The sequence below is a fragment of the Bos indicus x Bos taurus genome, chromosome 6 (assembly GCF_003369695.1).
Source record: "Bos indicus x Bos taurus breed Angus x Brahman F1 hybrid chromosome 6, Bos_hybrid_MaternalHap_v2.0, whole genome shotgun sequence".
NCBI lineage: Eukaryota > Metazoa > Chordata > Mammalia > Artiodactyla > Bovidae > Bos > Bos indicus x Bos taurus.
The window spans coordinates 88,139,562-88,160,606 of record NC_040081.1 but is presented as its reverse complement, the minus strand read 5'-3'; the positions used below and the strand labels follow the sequence as shown (position 1 = coordinate 88,160,606).

The 21,045-nt window shown below is 40.3% G+C and overlaps 1 protein-coding gene across 1 annotated transcript in view; it reads right to left on the bottom strand.

Moving 5' to 3' along the window:
• The window catches only part of LOC113894375 (alpha-fetoprotein-like), a 52,922-nt gene that overhangs the window by 11,680 nt on the left and 20,197 nt on the right, over nt 1-21,045 (bottom strand). The window contains 5 exon segments of the mRNA XM_027544729.1: nt 5,176-5,402; nt 6,709-6,847; nt 9,172-9,269; nt 11,081-11,213; nt 12,633-12,847. Of these exon segments, the coding sequence (XP_027400530.1) occupies nt 5,176-5,402; nt 6,709-6,847; nt 9,172-9,269; nt 11,081-11,213; nt 12,633-12,847 (812 nt within the window).

The following is a 21,045-nucleotide window of genomic DNA, read 5'->3' as shown; positions in this document are numbered from 1 at the left end:
TTCAGCTCCACCCTCTCCCACCTCCACCCTGCTGCTGCTGCTACTAAGTCGCTTCGGTCCTGTCTGACTCTATGCGACCCCATAGACGGCAGCCCACCAGGCTCCGCTGTCCCTGGGATTCTCCAGGCAAGAACACTGGAGTGGGTTGCCATTTCCTTCTCCAACCTCCACCCTAGCCCCACCTTGATAATGGACAAAGAGATGGTCCACATCTCCACAAAAGGTGGACCATCGGAAAGGCTGAAAAGAATAAGGAAACACAAGCCAAGTTTCTTTTCAGAAACTATTATTAATACAGGTGGGTTTGAGAAGCACGCAATCACTGTATCCTCTGAGCGCCAGCAAAACACAGTCAAAGGACTAGGAGATTCTAATTAACTCCATGTTAACCCCTAATTCTAAGTCCTGGGAATCCAGAAAAAAAAAATCAGAGAGGGGACAAAGACATATGTACAAAAATATTCATTGCCACAATTTATGACACAATTTTCATGCCCAGAAACAGGGAATAAATTCATTATTGTACCCATGTGTTCTTGTTGTCATTTAGTCACTAAGTCATATCCGATTCTTTTGTGACCCCATGGACTATAAGCCCACCAGGCTCCTCTGTCCATGGGATTTCCCAGCCAAGTACACTGGAGCGGGTTGCCATTTGCTTCCCCAGGGGATCTTCCCAATTCTGGGATCAAAGCTCACCTCTCTTGAATTGCAGGCAGATTCTTTTTTGCTGAGCCACCATTGTACCCACATACTGGAATATTAAAAAATCATTAAAATGGCTGTTTTGAAGACTAACGTGTACATTCTATTTTTTAACACTAAAAAAAAACAACAATGGAACAGCCAACATCTTTTGAGTGTATTGATATTTGCTAGGTTTCAGACAATGTGCTGATAATTTATAAATGCTACCTAATGTACTGCCCTCTGTCACCTCCTTAAAATAAGGCTCTGTGTCATCTCCACTTTGAATTTGTAGGAGTAGTTTCAACTCCTTGGGCATAGTATAGTTCTGGGCAAATATAACAAGCCCGTGCAGTGAGCTTCCCTCTCAGAAAGCACTTGAGGAGTGAGAACTACTTATGAGAACCTGTCCTGAAACAAGAAGTCAGGTTCACAGACTTCCGCCCATTAAGAAAGGCCTGGGCAGTAGAAGACAGGAGTAATTCAGCGGTTCCCCAGCTGCGCCTCCATTAGACTCGATTCTGAGTTCTGTGGAATCAGGATAACGCTTTGGAAGGGGGCTGTGTGAGTACTTTCACTAAAGTTCTGCACACCACTAAGACAGAAGCAGCACTGACACAACAGCGACTAAACAAGTAGAATCCTGGGGTCTGGGGAAGGTATTATTTTTTCCCTGAACAACAAAACATAAAGGGATGCAGTCTGGTGCTGAACAGGAGAACAGCAGTACCTGGAGGGCACGGCTGATCCCAGTGGCACAGGAGTGGTGCCAAGGATCACGCCTGGAGAATTCAGGGAGTGAGGCGACAGGAGTTTCCTAAGTGCTCCCCTGTGGACTCAGAGATAATTGCTTGAACTGATGGCTCTGTATAAGCAGGTAGTAGCACAAGTGTGCAAAGCTTGCATTATTAAGCATTCAAACCATAGATGGAGGGACAGAGGGCATCCATGGGAGTGTGGACTTGTATACGTGTATGACATTCTATACTCCTACACTGTATATATATTTATTATGGGTATTTCTGCAGTGTTGGAATAAAAGTATTATGATTTTCTTCTCTTTTCTGTATTTTCTAAATTTTCTGCAGTGATTATGTATTACTTTAAAAATAAAATATTTCTAAATTTTACAAAGAAATACAATAGTATAAGCATTTCGTTTCCTACCCAACTGTTCTGCACATATTTGATCTTTTGCTAAATTATTTTTTATTAAAGTATAGCTGATGTATGCACATATTCAACTTTCCCATTAGACCTAAACTTGATCCCACTTGAGAGGAAACACTGCCTTGTATCTCTGTATCGTTCAAGTCTGTGCGGTTATGTATGATGCATAGTCAAAACAGTTGATACTATCTTTGAATAATAATTATCAGTTTTTAACACATTGATTATTCAAAGTGAGAAATATAGGCTATTTTCCACTGGAATTTTGGTGAATTTTGTCTCAGAAAATATTTTCCCACAGAACCAGTATTGCTCATGATGCTGAAATTCACTGACCAACCTATAAAAGCACAGGATAGCTTCAGTCCCAGGCTACAAAAACTAACCACCATGCATACCTACATAGTGAGACTACCCTATTTCCCAGCACCTACTGGGGCTTCTATGAATTCAGAGCTCCAAGTAGCTAAAGCCAGTACAGGAGGGGCAGAGGTTTTAACCGCAGGTTCATGCAAAATCTGGACTTCTCTTTCCTTCCAATGTCATGAAAAAGGCACGAACTTTGTAGTCAAACTTACTTCGGCTCAAGTTAGGTCCTCCACTCACTAGTGTTTCTGATGATGAGTACGATACTTTGACCTCCCTGACCTTAATCTACAAAAAGAGAATTTGAATACCTATAGCATTCGCCTGCCAACGCAGGAGATGCGGGTTCAATACCTGGTCCGGGAAGATCCCCCAGAAAAGGAAAAGGAATCCACTCTAGTATTCTTGCCTGGGAAATCCCATGGACAGAGGAGCCTGGCAGGCTACAGTCCTTGGAGTCACAGAGAGTAAGACATGACTTAGTGACTGAACAACAACATACAATACTTTGCAAGGTTTTTGTGAAGACCAAAAATTATACAATGTTAAAAGACTGAGTACAGTAACTGACATACTGAAGGCACTCAGTACATAATGGCAAAAATAATGTGAGTAATTATATTAATTACTTCATCAAATGATGGCAAAGATAATGGATAATTATAGTAATAGCACAACTTGGAACTGTCTGTTTCCAAGTATTGGTTGTTTCCAACCGTTGTCTCCCTCTCCCTGATTCCCACAGTAAATGGTACATTGTCACAACCTCTTACCTATCTACCCATTTACTCATTCAGTAAATAATGGATGAGCATTTTTAGAACTTCCCTGAGGATTTGAGCTGTAGATTTAACAATAACAGAGAAGACAGAGGAGGTAGGCAGGCTCCCTCATAGGTACCCTTCTTCTCTTTCCTCACGAGCTTTGGGGATTCCAGGTGTCTTCATAGCTTGGCTCCTCCCAACCCCTCAAGTCTCAATCCCCAGAATTTCTCTTCTCTCGCTCACCTATGCCTCAGACACACTGAACTGTTGGGCTCTCCTCGATCCTGCTGGGCGAACTGGCTTCTGCATGCACTTTCCCAGAGGCACCAGTAGAGGGACCACTGAGCTTCCAAAGCAGACAAGGAGCTTATCTAAACAAGGAGAAACACTCACTGATCTAGGATAGGTAAGTGGGGAGAAAGGCTCCCATTATGAGAATGCAAGTCTGGGAATGAGATTTAGAGCAGAGGTGTCAGCATCGTGTTACCTTTCCTTGACACTCCGAATATAAAAGCTGCCTTTTCCATAGCAGGGGACTCTGTGACATTTGGAAGCTAGACGCAAAACCTCCCGTAACTTGTCACGCACTCGTGATCTGCTTGCAGTGGATTTATCTCCTCTCCACTTCCTCCCACCTCCACCTCCCCATCTCTCTACCTCTCAACTTGACTGCTGTTTAAAAAGTCCGCTAATTCTATGTATTCCTTTAGTTTTCAATTTACCTTTTTAAATCTTAGATCCTATTTTTAATCCTCAACACCAAATTGTTTCTGGTTCGTCATTGCAGTGATATTGATCTTTTATTTTCATTATATCTATCCATCCTTTCATTTGAAGCACACTCTAATCTTAAGTTTTAACTATCTTATGTCTAACCCTTCTATCTTAGGTCTTAACCCTTCAACTCTGTATTTTTCTTCACTAAATTTTAAATTCTTTTCTCCTGAACCAGAATTCTCTTTCTATTTTCTCTATCTTATTGCATGACTTTATTTCTGCCTTCTCTTTATAATCACGCTGAATTTTGTCTTTTCCTTCCAGGAATCCCTTCACTTTTTTTTTTCCTTTTCATGTGTATGTGGACTTATGCTTTGACAATCAGCCAGAACTATATAGGGGAGAGCCCCTACCACTTCCCAGGAAATGGAGGGCTTTGTCAAGCCTGGCTCTTATTTCCCAATATGTATTTTCCCAGAATATTCTAAAAATCTCTACATTATCAGTCTCTATGTTATTGCTTTCTCCATACAGAACACCATGAATTCACCAGAACAGGGATGCTTCCTAGTATTTCATACTTTTTATTATCTAGCCTTTACATGAAGAGTTTCAAGTTTTAAAAATTATAACCAGCATTATAACCCTTTGAGGAGGACGCACTAACAGCTACCTGTTGGTTGTTAAGCATATGTGCTCTGAGCCAAATAGCCTGGGTACAAATTCCATTTCAGCAACTTGTTTACCTACTGCATGATCTCATACCAGTTCTTCTTGCCTTCTTAGCCTCAATTCCCTCACAATTAAAATGGGGTAATAATATCATCTACCTCCTAAATCAGTGGTCAGGATTTGGTAAGATGACATACATAAAGGGTGCCTATTTGTACCAGAAAATTTCCTCAAGGGAAAGCAAACCTTGAACTCCAAAAGTAAAGTATTCTATGCTCACATTAGCTGGGGCTAAAGAAAGAATGGTTGACTAAGTGTTACAATGGTCATCGGATGCTTACTGAAAAGTTTTAAAGACTAGTTTGTGATCAGTTCACTTTGGGAGCTAAGAAAGGACTTCAAGGGTCGGTTGGTTTATGAATTTTAAATACTGTGATAAAACAGAACAAGTGACAACCTTGTGCTTGCTGACAACAAGAATGTGTTGATTCTCAAGGCAACAAAAACTTGGCCTCACTTGGAAAGATGATATTCTTGGACTAATAATATTTAGACCCTGCAAGAGCAAGTCTTAGAATAAATAACTTAGTTAGAAGTAAGCTAGCACTTCTGTTGATCTTGAGGGAGAAAGAACTATGAGGACCAGTCTCCTTTCTCCTGAGGACAAGATGCATGTGAGGAGAGTGAGAAGGGAGGGTGGGCACTAAAGGGGAACCTGTCCCACTGTCAGGAGGTGGACTGATTTCAATTAATTGCGTATTTGTCATTGCTGTTGCTGTGTGTACAAAAAGATCCTTACTTTTGCTTTTCAGTTTGTAATTCCTCCTCTTGAGCTTTGCACAAGTCCTCTTTAAGGTTGATGACTTGGTCACAGGATAAAGGGGAAGAAATATAAGTTCCATCAACTTGCAGGTCATCAAAGCAAGGCTTTCTGAAGGCATACGAGTCATCACAGCAGTGACCCACAGCAGCATTGATGGGCTCTGCCTCGTGCCTTCTGCATAAAGCTCCAAGAATTAACTTTGCCTTCCCCAGAAAAGAATTAAAATAAGAGCCATAAGTTTTGTGGTCATTAGGATTATTTTTTTTATCCATAGAAAACTATTCTCAAATTCTGGTTTTTGCTAAACTCACCCTGAATTTTATCATCTGGGAAAGAGCAAGAGTGTCAGGTGAAGCCTAGTTCTGAACCTTGACCCCCACCTTCCTATTATCCTCAAGGTGAGTTCCCTTGGACCCCATCTCTCAAATTCCTTCCCAGACCAGTTTACAGACAAGTGTTGGCTTGAGGCAGGAGTTCTTTATGCTGCATCAAGTTAAAATCAAGCCTCTGGTCAACACAACTGCTAATTTGATCCAGATATAAGACTGATGATTGGATTTCTTACTTCAAATGCTCAAATCCAATGTGTTTCTATGTTTTATAACTGGACATTGGTAACCACCATCAAACTTGGTATATGGAAAATCCTGTAGAAACATTTGTTGAATTATTGGAAACAATGAATAAATGAATGGTGAAAGGAATCCCTGAATCTTCTTTCAGTTACCTCTTTAATTTTCTTGTCTTCTTCTAGAACAGTCACCTTGCCTTGCTCCCCTTGTGGTGTCTGATACTTACTCTAATGCTGACTGCAAGCCTGCTCTATGCTTCTCTGAGTATGACCACACAAATGCCCTGTCACTTATGTATGTGGGGATGAAGTGGCTGAAACCATAGAGCATCAGCATTCAATTTACAAGTTTATACATTTTCACAGTAACCAAAGAGATCACTTAAAAGCAAGGTTTTAGGAATATAAACCACAAGTTCCCTAAGGAAGGCATGATTGTTAATAAAAATTTAAAATAAAAGGAAGACAGAGCTGGATAATAAAAATTTTAAATCTGCAACCAAAACAATTATATTTTATCAGAAAAAAATACTCACACATCTGGTGCTGGAAGTGTGCATGATAATTGTGTGAGAGTAAAGGAGATACACAGAGGAAAACTGGCTGTTTTTTACTACATTTTTGATTAGGATGAGTTAGTCTGAAATCAGCAAAATCACTTTTGTTGACTTGAAAAGCCAAGGAATAGATCTTGAGATATGATCCAGGCAAAGGTCTGATGAATCTGACATTCCCAGTTTTTGCAAAGTGACGGTCTTACCCCCGCTGTCAATCAAAGACAATTGACATGAACCAACCAGAAAGAAATTCTCCCAAGGACAGAATTATTTGAGTCCAGTGACAACTCACAGATGTGTCCACTGACATGAGATTGATGCTGGGGCCTGGAGTTCAGAACTTCCCACGATAGGCAAACATGCAGCCAAGGGTGTGCTTACTGAGTCCTCCATGCAGACAAACTGGTGCTCTTGATTCAGTGGGCAGCACTTGGTGGCAGCAGCTGCCATGTTCTTTGTGAGTACAATCAACTCCTGAGCAGACAGTTGTGGGGCTTTCTTCGTATAAAGGACTATAAGCCTGAAAAAATAATGTCTTCTTATTCCTGGCAATGACTCTGTGCCTCAAATGAAGAATTCTACAAAGTGTTTGTCATCATCTGATATTTGTCTCTGATGTGGGATGAGCAAGTTATTAAACTGGGCATAAGTCTTTTCTTTTAGCTCCTATTTCAGTGGTTCGGTGGCTTCTTCAGTAGACCCAGAATTCTCTTTCCACATCACACATTGCTCTACTCTGAACCAGTTTTTTCTACATAGGATCAAGGATTGTATGATAGCTAATGTGGGTGACTGTAAAATCAGACTCAGAGTAAACAGCTTCTGAAATAAATATATGCACAGGTCTTTAAGGCATGTATTAGTTGTCTGTGATATGTAGGAACAGAAGCTACAGCAGCAATCAGGAAACATTTCCTGGTCTCATGGGCTCACACCCTAGTTGGGGAGATAAAAGAGTACACTCAGTGTGATGAGAGGAACACAGAATGCTATAGGTATACATGGAATGGCATTTAATTCCATCTCAGGGAGGTCAGGTAGGCCTCCCAGAGGAAATGACATGGGAGCTGAGAGCCTGACAATAACTAAAAATGACCCATGTAAAGGGGAGTAAATGACCCATGTAAGAGTGGAGCATTTAGAAAGAGACTGAGTGAGATTTTGTTTTTCTTAACTGGGGGGATTGGAAATTGAAAAGAGGGGAAAGAAGAAAGCTTAACTCTAGAAGCAGCTTTACGGTGCTTTTAAGATCATTACGGTTGCTATATAAAGAATCAGTTAGAAGTGGCAAATGGCAGAGTGAGGGAAGGAAAAGCCATGCCAGTAATTCAAGTGAGAGAGGGTGGTGACCTGAACTAGGATAGTGGTGGGGAATGAGGAATTCAGGGAAAGATTTGAATGAGAAAGACTACAAAACTGGACTTGAGGTCAACAGAATATCAGAATCATTTACTGCATTTATGTTATAATGGAGTTAGGGAAAGAATGTATCTGCTTCTTAAAGTATGACCCCTGGATTGGCAGTATCAGTATCCTTGGGTACTTGTTAGAAATATTAATACATATTCTCGTGCACCATCCCAGATTTACTGACTCAGAAACTCTAGAGGAGAGCTGTGTTTCAACAAATCCTCCAGGTAGTTTTGATGCATTCTAAAGTGTGAGAGCCATGGGTCTAATCCTTAAACTAGACATTAACAAACACAATAGTTAAAAGAAAATGAAAACAAATATTCTGTCTGAAATGAGAATAATTTCTCTGGTTCCATTATTTCAGTCATTTAAGTTCAACATTAGGGACACTGTATCAAACTGAATTTTTCCCCAGTACTCTGCTTCTAAGTAGACTATACTGCTGCTGCTGCTGCTAAGTCGCTTCAGTCGTGTCCGACTCTGTGCGACCCCAGAGACGGCAACCCACCAGGCTGCCCCATCCCTGGGATTCTCCAGGCAGGAACACTGGAGTGGGTTGCCATTTTCTTCTCCAATGCATGAAAGTGGAAAGTGGAAAGTGAAAGTGAAGTCGCTCAGTCGTGTCTGACTATACTAGTAAGATCTTAAACATTACTGAAAATTAGCTTATTTTTTGATACTTAATCTTTAACATGGGCTTCTCAAGTGTCTCAGTGGGTAAAGAATCCACCTGCAATGCAGGAGACCCAGACAGACTTGGGTTCAATGCCTGGGTTGGGAAGATTCCCTAGAGAAGGGCATGGCAAACAATTCCAGTATTCTTGCCTGGAAAATCCCATGGAAAGAGGAGCCTGGTGGGCTACCGTTCGTAGGGTCTCAAAGAGTTGGACACAATTGAAGCGACCGAGCACACATGCATACAATCTTTGACAGAAATGGGATTTGCCAGGCTCTCTGCACACAGAGTTTTTTTGTGCACTCCCTCTGACTAATAACTAAGGTATCCATTTATTTCCTCTCTTGATGGTGAAAATACTGTAGTGCTATGGTGACCTGACTTGAAACTGACAAAGTCTAGATTAGATCTCTGTTGCAGCCTTGACTCCAAATTGCAGGCAAAGCCCCAAGCTAAATGTACAGGTGAAAGGTAGAGGCTCCTATGAGATTGCAGAAAGGGGGTCAGGGCCTGCTGGCTCCCTAACCTCTGGGCATTGATTGGAATCTGGAAACTGGACCAAAAAGCAAAGTAAAAGCACACAAGGTTATGTAGTCAAGTATCTTATCAAGATAAGGATAGCTGGGTTAATTTGGAACTGAGTTTTTCCTTGGCCTCTGAGGCTTTAAGGTTGAATATAGACTCTTAGCAACTCTTAGCAGCAAAAGTTAACAAACACTAACAAGCATAATCTGGACAATATCTTAGAAGCATACCTGTCGTGAAAGTTACTATCTCCTAATTTCTTACGTAAATCACACTGATTTTTCACACGCTCATGGCTTTCACGAACCACTCTTTGAAACATCCCTTCCTGAAAAATAAAGATAATCAGTGTTTGCCTATTATTGCGACAATATATCTTGAGGTTAGATTGCAAAATCATCTTCTGTAATAGTTTAATGTAACTGTTTTACTAAACCCAGGGTTTTATTTACTCAGTGAGTTTGGAAATGTTGAGAAAACACATTTTGCTATGACAGGAATGGCCATGTACTTTGTGGAGAAAAAAAGTGGGACAACCAGATTGATATTTAGTTTTCTCTGATGTGAACTCATTTGTGGGTTTAAATGGCATATTTTACAAGTATGAAGCTAGTCTTTCATCAAGCCAGAAAGAGGTCCTTAAAAGTAATTTATAGATCAAAGTTCAATTGATCAGAATATGTGTGTACATATTGGTTATTTTTAATAACACAGCATTTTTATGTAAACAGTACAGATATGGAGATATGGATGTAGATATAGAAATGTAGATACATATTAAGAAGAACGGTTTAATAAAAACACATGCCGGATGTGAAGCACTCCACAAATACACATCGAAGGAAATCACATGGAATTCTCAGAGCTAAATACAAATTGAAAAAGTTCTTGAACAGTGCAAATAAAATCCCAGTGGGAAGATACAATTGGCCTTGCAGACTTAGCTCTTTGCTAGGAACACTGGTTATCATCTTAAGTAATCAGACCCAGTCCACCTGATCCTAATAAGCAGTGTTCAATAGTAAAAAATTTACCCAATTTGCAAACTGCTCATCTGGATTTAACCCTTCTTGCCTGAGTGGCACTGGACTAGTCACTTGAACCTTCTGAAACCCAATACTTTCATCTATAAAGTGTAGCTAGTACTTCTGCCATTACCTATCTTACCAAGCTGCCGTGAGAATAAAATAGGACACTGGTTGTAACGCTACTTTGTAAACTCTAAACACCCATCCTCCTAGAAGGGGCTATTATCATAGTAAGGGTGATTGTGAAATCTACAGGTGATGCATTGAAAGGTTGCTAACCAGATCGTTCAGGATCCAGTGCCTGATGATCTGAGGTGGAGCGGATGTAATAAAAACAGAAGTAGAGTGCACAATAAGTGTAATGGGCTTGCATCATCCTAACCATCTCCCCCCACCTCCCTACCACGCCGGTTCATGGAAAAATTGTCTTCCATGAAGTGGGTCCCTGGTGCCAAAAAGGTCGGGGACCACTGTTAACCTACAGAACTCTTAAATCACCTTCATTTAGATTTCTCTCCAAGAACAGGAAGATGCCAGATGTACCTGCTTGGACTCAGATAGAACAAGAAATACCTTCGCCCTCTATCCCCACCTCTCTGTAAAGGCTCAAGCCACTCATTAGCATAACAAAAGCCAGACCCTCCTGGCTCCTGGAAAGCTGTGAATGACATCACCTGGTCAGAGATTTGTAAGGTCACCTGCTTTTTCATGTCAACTGCACAACAGGAGCCACTGCCTGCAAACAGTGTGCTTTCTGGCTTGAAACAGGGACAGTGTCCAGGTCTGCTTGGTGGAAATGGTCAACCTTCCCTCACCCTAACAGGCTATGCTTTCATGCTACCTGCTACCAGGCCAAGCAAACTGAAAGGAGAAAATTGCACAGAGAATGTTTCATAAAACACAGAATTTATAAGGCAGTGACTCACACAGAGAGTCGCTGCTGTGTAATGATGTGACCTTCGGTTTAGGCGGAAATCAGAGTTTGTGTGTAGTGCTTGCAAGCAGAACGTGCATAATCATAAAAGCATGGCACTACTAGCAGCACTGGACTTTTCTCTATTTGTAATCACACCACAAATATGAGAAATAGGTTTCTATAAAAGGAATTTACCCCATGGCTACAGCATTCCAGAGGATTTTCTAATTTACAGCATTTTCCCAGTAAATTTTGATATACTGTATCCACTCTTAAAATGACTGGAAGTGCCAACTCTGGGTGTCTTCTTGAGTATTCATAAAGAAACCTGTTTCCACATGAAGCAAATTAGAGAGTAAACTAAAGTAAGTTTCTGAAGTCATATTTTTCTTTCAAAAGCCGTCTATGTAATTTATTCAATATTTTAACTGACTTTAAGGTATTTGAAAATTTGGGGTGACTGGCAGGGAGGATTTTCTGGCTATGTTTTGAGATAAGGAAACCAAATCAATAAAATTACGTGATTTTTCCAAAGTCACACAGCAGTGAGGGGCAGATTCAAACTTGAACCTAAAATATTCTGATAACCTTTAGTTCTTGGCTCAGGGTATCTCCTTACTGTTACTAGAAATTCATTTCAAGTGTGTAGATGAGAATATTTTTCCTAATGACCTTTGAGGCTAGATTTTATAAATATTACAATTTTTGTAAGTATTAAATCACCATCTTCCCCTTGTCCATAATCTATTCCTTCTTCTGGGTTACAAGAAGGAGAAATTTGGACTATAGAATACTTCTAAAGGAATCATAAAATTGCAGGAGGGACCTTTAGAGTGCCTTAAGGAGGGACCTTATCTAACTGCCTCAGTTTATAGTTGGAACCTAGAAGCCTGGGGAAATTAAATGGCTTGAACTGCATTTCAAAGCAGATGCATGACTGAATTAGACTGGAACTCAGGTCTCCCAACTCACAGACTAATGTGATTTCCACTAAGTTGTGCCTATCCACTTTTTCAGTACCAAATGCAAGTCTAGGGAAATTGAGTTCAGATAGTGACATTTACTTTTATAAGCCAATGTCAGATGTAATTGCAGAAATATAGCTAACGTCACTCAACAGAAAACTTTGAAGAAAACTCAAATTTTTATGCTTTGTTAGAATTTAGTTGCTCCAAATAATACTTTACACAGTAACTTTGGAAATATTTCAATCACACAATAATACTATCTTAATATTGTATCTTGAAATCAGTTTGCTTTATGACCCAAATAATTTGTACTTCTTCATGGGCACCAGAGATGTTAGTATTCCATCTCTTTAATCTTGAAATGTTATGCAATGGCTTTGATAGTAGGTATTAAAATAATCAGAAGAGCTGGCCATACTAATCTGAGGCCCTTACTTAAACATGACTCTAAGTCTCAAAGCAAAGCTTGCACACACTTGACACTCACTCTGTTTTTAAAAATTCCTATATTGGTTGTCTACATTTAGAACTCAAGAGACCCTCAACTCCCCTCCAAATGCAGTTGATCCAACCACCCAAAGCGTACATTCCCAGATGGCCACAAGTAGCTAGAGCCAAATAGTAGCTGCCACCTTGGATTCCACAGAGCGTATCTTCTTGGCCATTTAACCATTGACTGATATTGACTAGCCTCTGCCATCATTCAAGTTTGCAACTTCTCCCAAAGAATCCATAAATACAATATCCCTTTATTAAGGTTTTATAAAATGCTTTATTACCCTTGTAGGAAGAAATCTTGCTTGTCAGTGAATTGTTTGCATACAGACTGATCCTCTGTAAACCTGCGACGGGGCAGGGACGAGAGATCAGGTTTGTTGTCATTTTCTGAGTTGATAATGCATTCTCCTCGAAATGGTTCTGGCAGTTCACAGCATGGAGTGAATTTGCTAGATAGAATAGCCTGTTTAGAGCAGATGTAGTTCATAAGCTGACTCTATAAAACAGAAAGAGAAGCAGTTATTTTTGATGACTTCATTCTTATTTATTTTTATTGAGAAAAGCAGAGAAAAACTTGGCCTCGTATTGCTTTTTTCTTGGCAAACTGAAAAACAAGAAAGACCATTTATACTGACTCTTTCTAATAAGAAAGCTTCTCTACTTGACCTTATTCAAGTCTCACAGCTCTCAAAGAACTTAAAGGAAGACAGATTGTATTACTGTTTTCAAGTTTAGCCCAACAAAATACAAATAAAGAGTTTTATCACTTGCTATTGTTATTGTTTTAGGATACCAGTTGAGAAAACATTTTATCTCTGCCATTTTCTATATACATTACTATAATATTACTATTACACTTACATATTTACTTATATGTTAAAAGTAGAAGTGAAAATGTTAGTCGCTCAGTTGTGCCCAACTCTTTGCCACCCCATTGACTGTAGGTCACCAGGCTCCTCTGTTCATGGAATTCTCCAGGCAAGAATACTGGAGAGGGGTAGACCTTCTTTTCTCCAGGGAATCTTCCTGATGGCAAGAATACACAGAAGAACTATACAAAAAGATCTTCATGAGCCAAATAACCACGATGGTGTGATCACTCACCTAGAGTCATACATCCCGGAATGAGAAGTCAAGTGAGCCTTAGGAAGCATCACTACAAACAAAGCTAGTGGAGGTGATGGAATTCCAGTTGAGTTATTTCAAATCCTAAAAGATGATGCTGTCAAAGTGCCACACTCAATACGCCAACAAATCTGAAAAACTCAGCAGTGGTCACAGAACTGGAAAAGGTCAATTTTCATTCCAATCCCAAAGAAAAGCAATGCCAAAGAATGCTCAAACTACTGCACAATTGCACTCATCTCACACGCTAGCAAAGTAATGCTCAAAATTCTCCAAGCCAGGCTTCAACAGTACGTGAACCATGAACTTCCAGATGTTCAAGCTGGATTTTGAAAAGACAGAGGAACCAGAGATCAAATTGCCAACATCCACTGGATCATCAAAAAAGCAAGAGAGTTCCAGAAAAACATCAACTTTTGCCCTATTGACTATGCCAAAGTCTTTGACTGTGTGGATTACAACAAACTGTGGAAAATTCGTCAAGAGATGGGAATACCAGACCACCTGATCTGCCTCCTGAGAAATCTGTATGCAGGTCAAGAAGCAAAAGTTAGAACTGGACATGGAACAACAGACTGGTTCCAAATAGGGAAAGGAGTACATCAAGGCTGTATATTGTCACCCTGCTTATTTAACTTATATGCAGAGAACATCATTCAAAATGCTGGGCTTGCTGGGAGAAATGTCAAAAACCTCAGATATGCAGATGACACCACCCTATGGCAGAAAGCGAAGAACTAAAGAGCCTCTTGATGAAAGTGAAAGAGGAGAGTGAAAAAGCTTGCTTAAAGCTCAACATTCAGAAAACTAAGATCATGGCATCCAGTCCCATCACTTCTTAGCAAATAGATGGGGAAACAGTGGAAACAGGGACAGACTTTATTTTGGGGGGCTCCAAAATCACTGCAGATGGTGACTGCAGCCATGAAATTAGAAAATGCTTGCTCCTTGGAAGAAAAGCTATGACCAACCTAGACAGCATGTTAAAAAGCAGAGACATTACTTTACCAGCAAAGGTCCATCTAGTCAAGGCTATGGTTTTTCCAGTAGTCATGTATGCATTTGAGAGCTGGACTCGCAAATGGATTTGAGAGTTGAGAGACTTGAGAGTTGAGCACCGAAGAATTGATGCTTTTGAACTATAGTGTTGGAGAAGACTCTTGAGAGTCCCTTGGACTGCAAGGAGATCCAACCAGTCCATCCTAAAGGAAATCAATCCTGAATATACACTGGAAGGACTGATGTTGGAACTGAAATACTTTGGCCACCTGATGCAAAGAACCAACTCACTGGAAAAGACCCTGATGCTGGGAATGATTGAAGGTGGGAGGAGAAGGGGATGACAGAGGATGAGATGGGTGGATGGCATCACCGACACAATGGACATGAGTTTGAGTAGGCTCCAGGGGTTGGTAATGGACAGGGAGGCCTGGCGTGCTGCAGTCCATGGAATCACAAAGAGTCAGACACAATTGAGTGACTGAACTGAACTGAACACACACACGCAAATTAGTATGTGTGTATATGAACAAACTAAACTCTACACTTAAGGAACTCACAGGTTTAGTTGGAGAGTTTAAATAATTAAACAACAAAATAATGCATTATAAAATAAATTGTTAGAGAAATATGTGTATTATACTTTGGGTGAGAAAAGAAAGATTGCAATCCCAACTGGATAAGATCAGAGTAAAGACCTTGTATGATTTCAGTCTTGAATGACAAATATAAGTTAGTTGGAAACAAATGGAGAGAAAAAAGCATACTAGAAATATCCATATTGGTCTATAAAGAGTCTTAGACGTGAAGATCATGACATACTTGGGACATGATATTTTAGGATATTTCGAACTTACTGGGAATATTTAGTTGAGATAAAGATCAAGGGATCAGGAGAGAAGGAGAATGTACCGAAAGCCTAGATCTGAGAATGGTAAGTGGAAGCTGCATTATGGGGTCAGGTTGAGATCAATAAGGAGAATGTCTACATTAGTTCGGAGACAAGTCTGCCCTCAGTGGCTTACTAGGATCAAATCTGTTTCAATAAAGTCCTGTTGAAAGGGGAGGCATTGGGCCTGCAGGCAGTAGTTCTGGCAACAAGGCTGGCAAAGGCTCTGTCTTCATCCACCTATAGATTCTTTTTTTTTTTTTTATTTTAATTGGAGGTTAATTACTTTACAATATTGTGTTGGTTTTGCCATACATCAACATGAATCCGCCACGGGTATACACGTGTTCCCCATCCTGAACCCCCCTCCAACCTCCCTCCCCATACCATCCCTCTGGGTCATCCCAGTGCACCAGCCCCAAGCATCCTGTATCATGCATCAAACCTGGACTGGCGTTTCATTTCATATATGATATTACACATGTTTCAATGTCATTCTCCCAAATCAACCCACCCTCTCCATCTCCGTCTCCCACCAAACTGGAGCCTATTATACAGAGTAAAGTAAGCCAGAAAGAAAAACACCAATACAGTATACTAATGCATATATATGTGCCGGGGACCAGCCCCGGCTGATCCAGGGTACTCGAAGGAGAGACGGCGTCGGCGAAGATCAGGAAACAATTGCTTAATTAAACGTTAATTAAGGATATAAAGAGTGATAGAATGAGGATAGCTCAGTAGGAAAATTCAGTGGAGAAAAGAGGCTGAGTAGCTTGGTTTACGCGGGGGACCAATACCCCGCGTAAAACTTCAAGACAAGAAGCTTGCACCACTTACGTAGGCCGCAGGCGTCCTTCCGTTCTCCCGAAGGAGAGGAGACACTGAGGCCTCCCCGGTCGGATCTTAGAAGCCCAGGCAAAATTAGTAAGCTTGGTGGGTTCCGCGCTCCAGATGGAGACTCAGCCAGAGGGAGAGAGAGACATGGGGAGACCAGTATTTCGAGAAACTGATCCCAATTCTTTATTTTCCAGAGTCTGTTTTTATACACTGAGATGTTATACAAAAGTCACGTGGGGACAGCAGTCCTGACTTTTATTAAAGCCAGGTGCTTCACACAAATGTATACAGAGGTCTTAGGGGTGTTACATCATCTTCTGGCCAGGGGGGCCTGCTGACAATTTACGACCCTCTCCTTGTGACAGCGGTCAGTCAACCAGGACACTTATTTCTCCAGGCCTGATTATTCTCAAAACAGACGCCACCCAAATAAAGTTACATTCCTACAGGGTGAGGGTGTAGTGGGTTTTAGTTAAGGAAAGAATTTACTTAGCCTAAGGTCTAACATGATTAATATCAAAGGTTAATACTTATTCCTTCTATATATTCATTAATGTGTGTAAGGGCAGGGGATATGGAGACTTAGCAACAAACGTTGGCTCAACAAATGAAAAACCCTTCACCAACACAATTTCTAATTAGCCCACTATACTTATACTTATAGTTTTCTAACTTCTCTAAAGAACCTGTTTTTAGAGGGTTTAAAGCATCTTGTGCCTCTCACGGTTGGGAGGCTGTCAGCAATCACATGTGGCCGGAGGAGCCTGTCAGGCAGGCTAGAGAACCTTCAGAGGAGTTTGTAGGTTAAAACACTCTTGTCACACCCAAGAGTTTTTATTGACTGGAGCTCTAGGTTAACTCCTTCTCCGAAAGAGGTGGTGGGGGACAGCCCCCCGTAAAGTCAGAGGTGTAGGTAAGAGCACAAAGTAGTAAAGTAGGCAGGCTCTGGTTATGGGGGTAGACGCTCGAGGATTTCCAGGGGGACTCCTGAGGCTCGATCCCGCCTTTGCGTATGTCGAGCCTCCTTCCTCATGACCTTTGCCATGGGCGGAGTACCTCACTCTGGCCCCCAACATATATGGAATTTAGAAAGATGGTAATGATAATCCTGTATGTGAGACAGCAAAAGAGACACAGATGTATAGAACAGTCTTTTGGACACCTATAGATTCTAACATTGCCCTCAGATTGGGAGTGTTTTGGCCAGGAGATTTTATAGGCCAGGCCAAATGGCATTGGAAAAGATGCACTGGTAAAGCCCCTGATGCTGTGAAAGACTGAAGGCAAAAGGAGAAGGGGGCAGCAGAGGATGAGATAGTTAGATGGCGTCACTGACTCAACGGACATCAATTTGAGCAAACTCCAGGAGCTGGTGAAGAACAGAGGAGCCTGCCATGCTGCAGTCCATGGGGTTGCAAACAGTTGGACATGACTTAGCAACTGACAAAAGAAATGACATAAATCACTTCTGACTCAGTTCAGTTCAGTTCAGTCACTCAGTTGTGTCCGACTCTTTGCGACCCCATGAATCACAGCATGCCAGGCCTCCCTGTCCATCACCATCTCCCAGAGTTCACTCAGACTCATGTCCATCGAGTCAGTGATGCCATCCAGCCATCTCATCCTCTGTCGTCCCCTTTTCCTCCTGCCCCCAATCCTTCCCAGCATCAGAGTCATTTCCAATGAGTCAACTCTTCGCATGCTCCACCTATTTGTAAGACTGGAATAGTCTTACTCCATTTTCCAAGAACGCTATCTTGGGAAAGAATAATAAATTAAACAATCCTTTTGCAAAACTGATTAATTAAAAGGATAAGGAGGCAGAGTTACATAATTGATGTTTTTAGTTATCCAATAATAATATTGTCAGGCAGAACTCTATTTCTAAATGAGAAAATACTAGTGCAGGAGAAGTTTTAAAGGAAAGTGTATATTTCAAGTCCTGACAAAAATAAGGACAATTGAGTCTCATCATTCACAGTAGTTATTAACACTGAATTCGTGAATATTGAATCATCTGCCCTGGAGGAAATAGAGGATAAAGTTTCTACATGGCCACATGTTCATGAACAAATCAAGACATAACCCTTGTTTTGTGTATGTTTCTGTTTTAAAACTCCTTATTTAATATACAGCAGTCCTCCTATCCCTGTTTACTGCAGGGGAGACACTCCAATATCCCCTAGTGGATGCCTAAAGCTGCAGATAGTACCAAACCTTCTATATTTTTTCCTGTACATGCATACATATGATAAAGTTTAATTTATAAATTAGGCACAGTGAAAGATTAACAAAAGTAACATAATAAAATTATAGCAATATAATGTAATAAAAGTTATATGAATGTGGTCTCTCTCAAAATACCTAATTGTTCAATTTTAATGCCTTTTCTATCTTAACTAACTAAGCACTTATCATGAACTGTAGCCAAAACTTTGGCAGTTTGATTTGTGACAACAAAACTAACACGAATTTATTTTTCCTTCTTCACAATTTCACAGATAAAAGATTTGTTCTTACCATAGATCTGGGTGACCTCAGCATGTGATTTTTTTTCTTTCCCTATTAAGGAGAACTTTCACCTTTCCACCTAAAGGATGCACTTTACAGCTTCTCTTTGGCCAGCATCACTATGCTTATGCACTAAGGTCAATGTGTGACTTGAACCCAATCACCATGATCCCAGGGCAGCCAATCTGGTGACCTATATAACTATCATGACTAATCCACAGGAAACGCTAGACAAAGAGATGATTCACATCCCAGATGAGATGGAACAAGATGGCACAAGATTTCATCTTGCTGATCAGAATGGTGCATAATTTAAATCTTAGGAATTATTTTTGGATTTTTCTGTTTACTATTTTCAGATGGAAGTTGACTATGGTTAACTGAAACCTTAGGAAGCAAAGCAAGAAGTAAGGGGGACTACTGAGTATTGGCAATTTATTCACATTGAACTCACAGCCACTAACACTGTTACTCATGCATGAACAAAGCTTATCTAAAATACATAGTCTTTCTTCAAGGCACAACACAGCTTCTTGTGCTTAGGAACACTGGGCAATTCTTCAGTATTATATGCAGGGCCATTTTAAACAGCTACATCATCAACAAAAATGCAGAAAACATGGCATTAAGTGAACATTTCTTTACAGCACAAGAGCTACAATGGGAAGGCAGAGAGCATCGCCTTGTTCTATTGCAGCTGGAAACATGTGCATCAGATAACTTAAATTTCCACTGCTTTGAACATGCATAAGTTTCTGGGAATGACCACAGAGTGCTGTGAGTATTGATTTCGGGGTTACAAAAAAATTTTGGCATGTAGGTGAATTCACAAGGACAGAATTCATGAATAATGAAGATTAGCTGAGAAAACATTTAAATGAATCCATAACAGAAGAAATGGAGAAGCTGTCACACCAGGTTATATCTCTATCCCTGTTCCAGCTTCACAGACAAACCCTCACAAAATAGATAGGTTACAGTAATATTTATTTCAGAGAATTCAAAAGGAAAAAAATTCTAATCCATTTCTTAGAAGTGAGCATAACTGGATACCAAAACCTGATCAAGTATGTGCCAAAAAAGAAAGTTCCAGATCCAGTTCACATTTAAACATAAATGCAAAAATTTGACTTATATATGTATAATATACATAGAGAAAGGCAGAGAGAGAGAGAAAGGCTAGAGATGGAGTAAAATAAGATTGACTTGAGCAATGTAAAGATGGGCAAAAATTAATAAATCTTTTAAGATAATTTACCAATGGATAAGTCAAACAATATAAATCAAATGATCATCTTTAGGAGATAAAAGAATATTTACTAATGTTCAGAATCCACCCTAATTAAAACAAAGCAAAATGACCTCTAAAAAAGGATGAAAAATTACATGTAAACAATTTCTTTGTGAGGCCAATAACTCTAAACCTATTACCTTTATAGTCTGGAATATGGCAGGTGCCAGAAGTAACCATAGTTATTTTATATTGGTTAGAATACTAGCCAATACTATTAAATAACTGGAGATCATTCTAGCACATCTGTCACGTGGTTTCAGCAGTTTAGTCACTAAGTCATGTCTGACTCTTGTGATCCCATTAACTGTAGCCCACCAGGCTCCTCTGTCCATGGGATTTCCCAGGCAAGAATACTGGACTGGGAGAAGGAACCCATTTCCTTCTCCAGGGGGTCTTTCTGACCCAGGAATTGAACCCAGGTTTCCTGCATTGCAGGCAGATTCTTTACTGATGGAGCTATGAGGGAATCCCATGTCTGTCACAGTATAGACTATAATGGAAGCTGTTCTAGAGTTACCAATTTGGAATAGGTATTGTTTATGTGTTAAAGGATTTAAGCAATTTTGTCTTGTTTTAACAACCGTGGATAGGCCTCAAAGTTCCCTGTAATTTCCCCCCAAATTCACATAATCTTCATGCAGACAGAAGTCTGAGAGCCTATCCTGAAGAGCCAGCAGGACTTCTAAGTGGACAGGACAGTATTCCTTCCAGTATCAGTTGAGATTCTTGACATTCAGAAACTACTCCAAGGAACAACTTCACATTGCCTATCTCCAGGATGGAATTCACAGTGGCAGCCACCGCCTTTACAACTGGTCAAGATGAACATGGCACTGACCTCAGCAAGTAATGGCCAACTGCAACAGCTGCCAAGGAAAAGCTATGGCCTTAGCCCAACTCTCTGTTCTGGCAAAGTAAATATTTGAGGACTAAGAATTCTAGGATTCTATTGAGTGTTCTAGTCAATGATTTTTCTATTTTAACTACAGTTGTTACCCACATCCCTTAATCTGTTGTGTGCCTGTGTGCTTCAGTT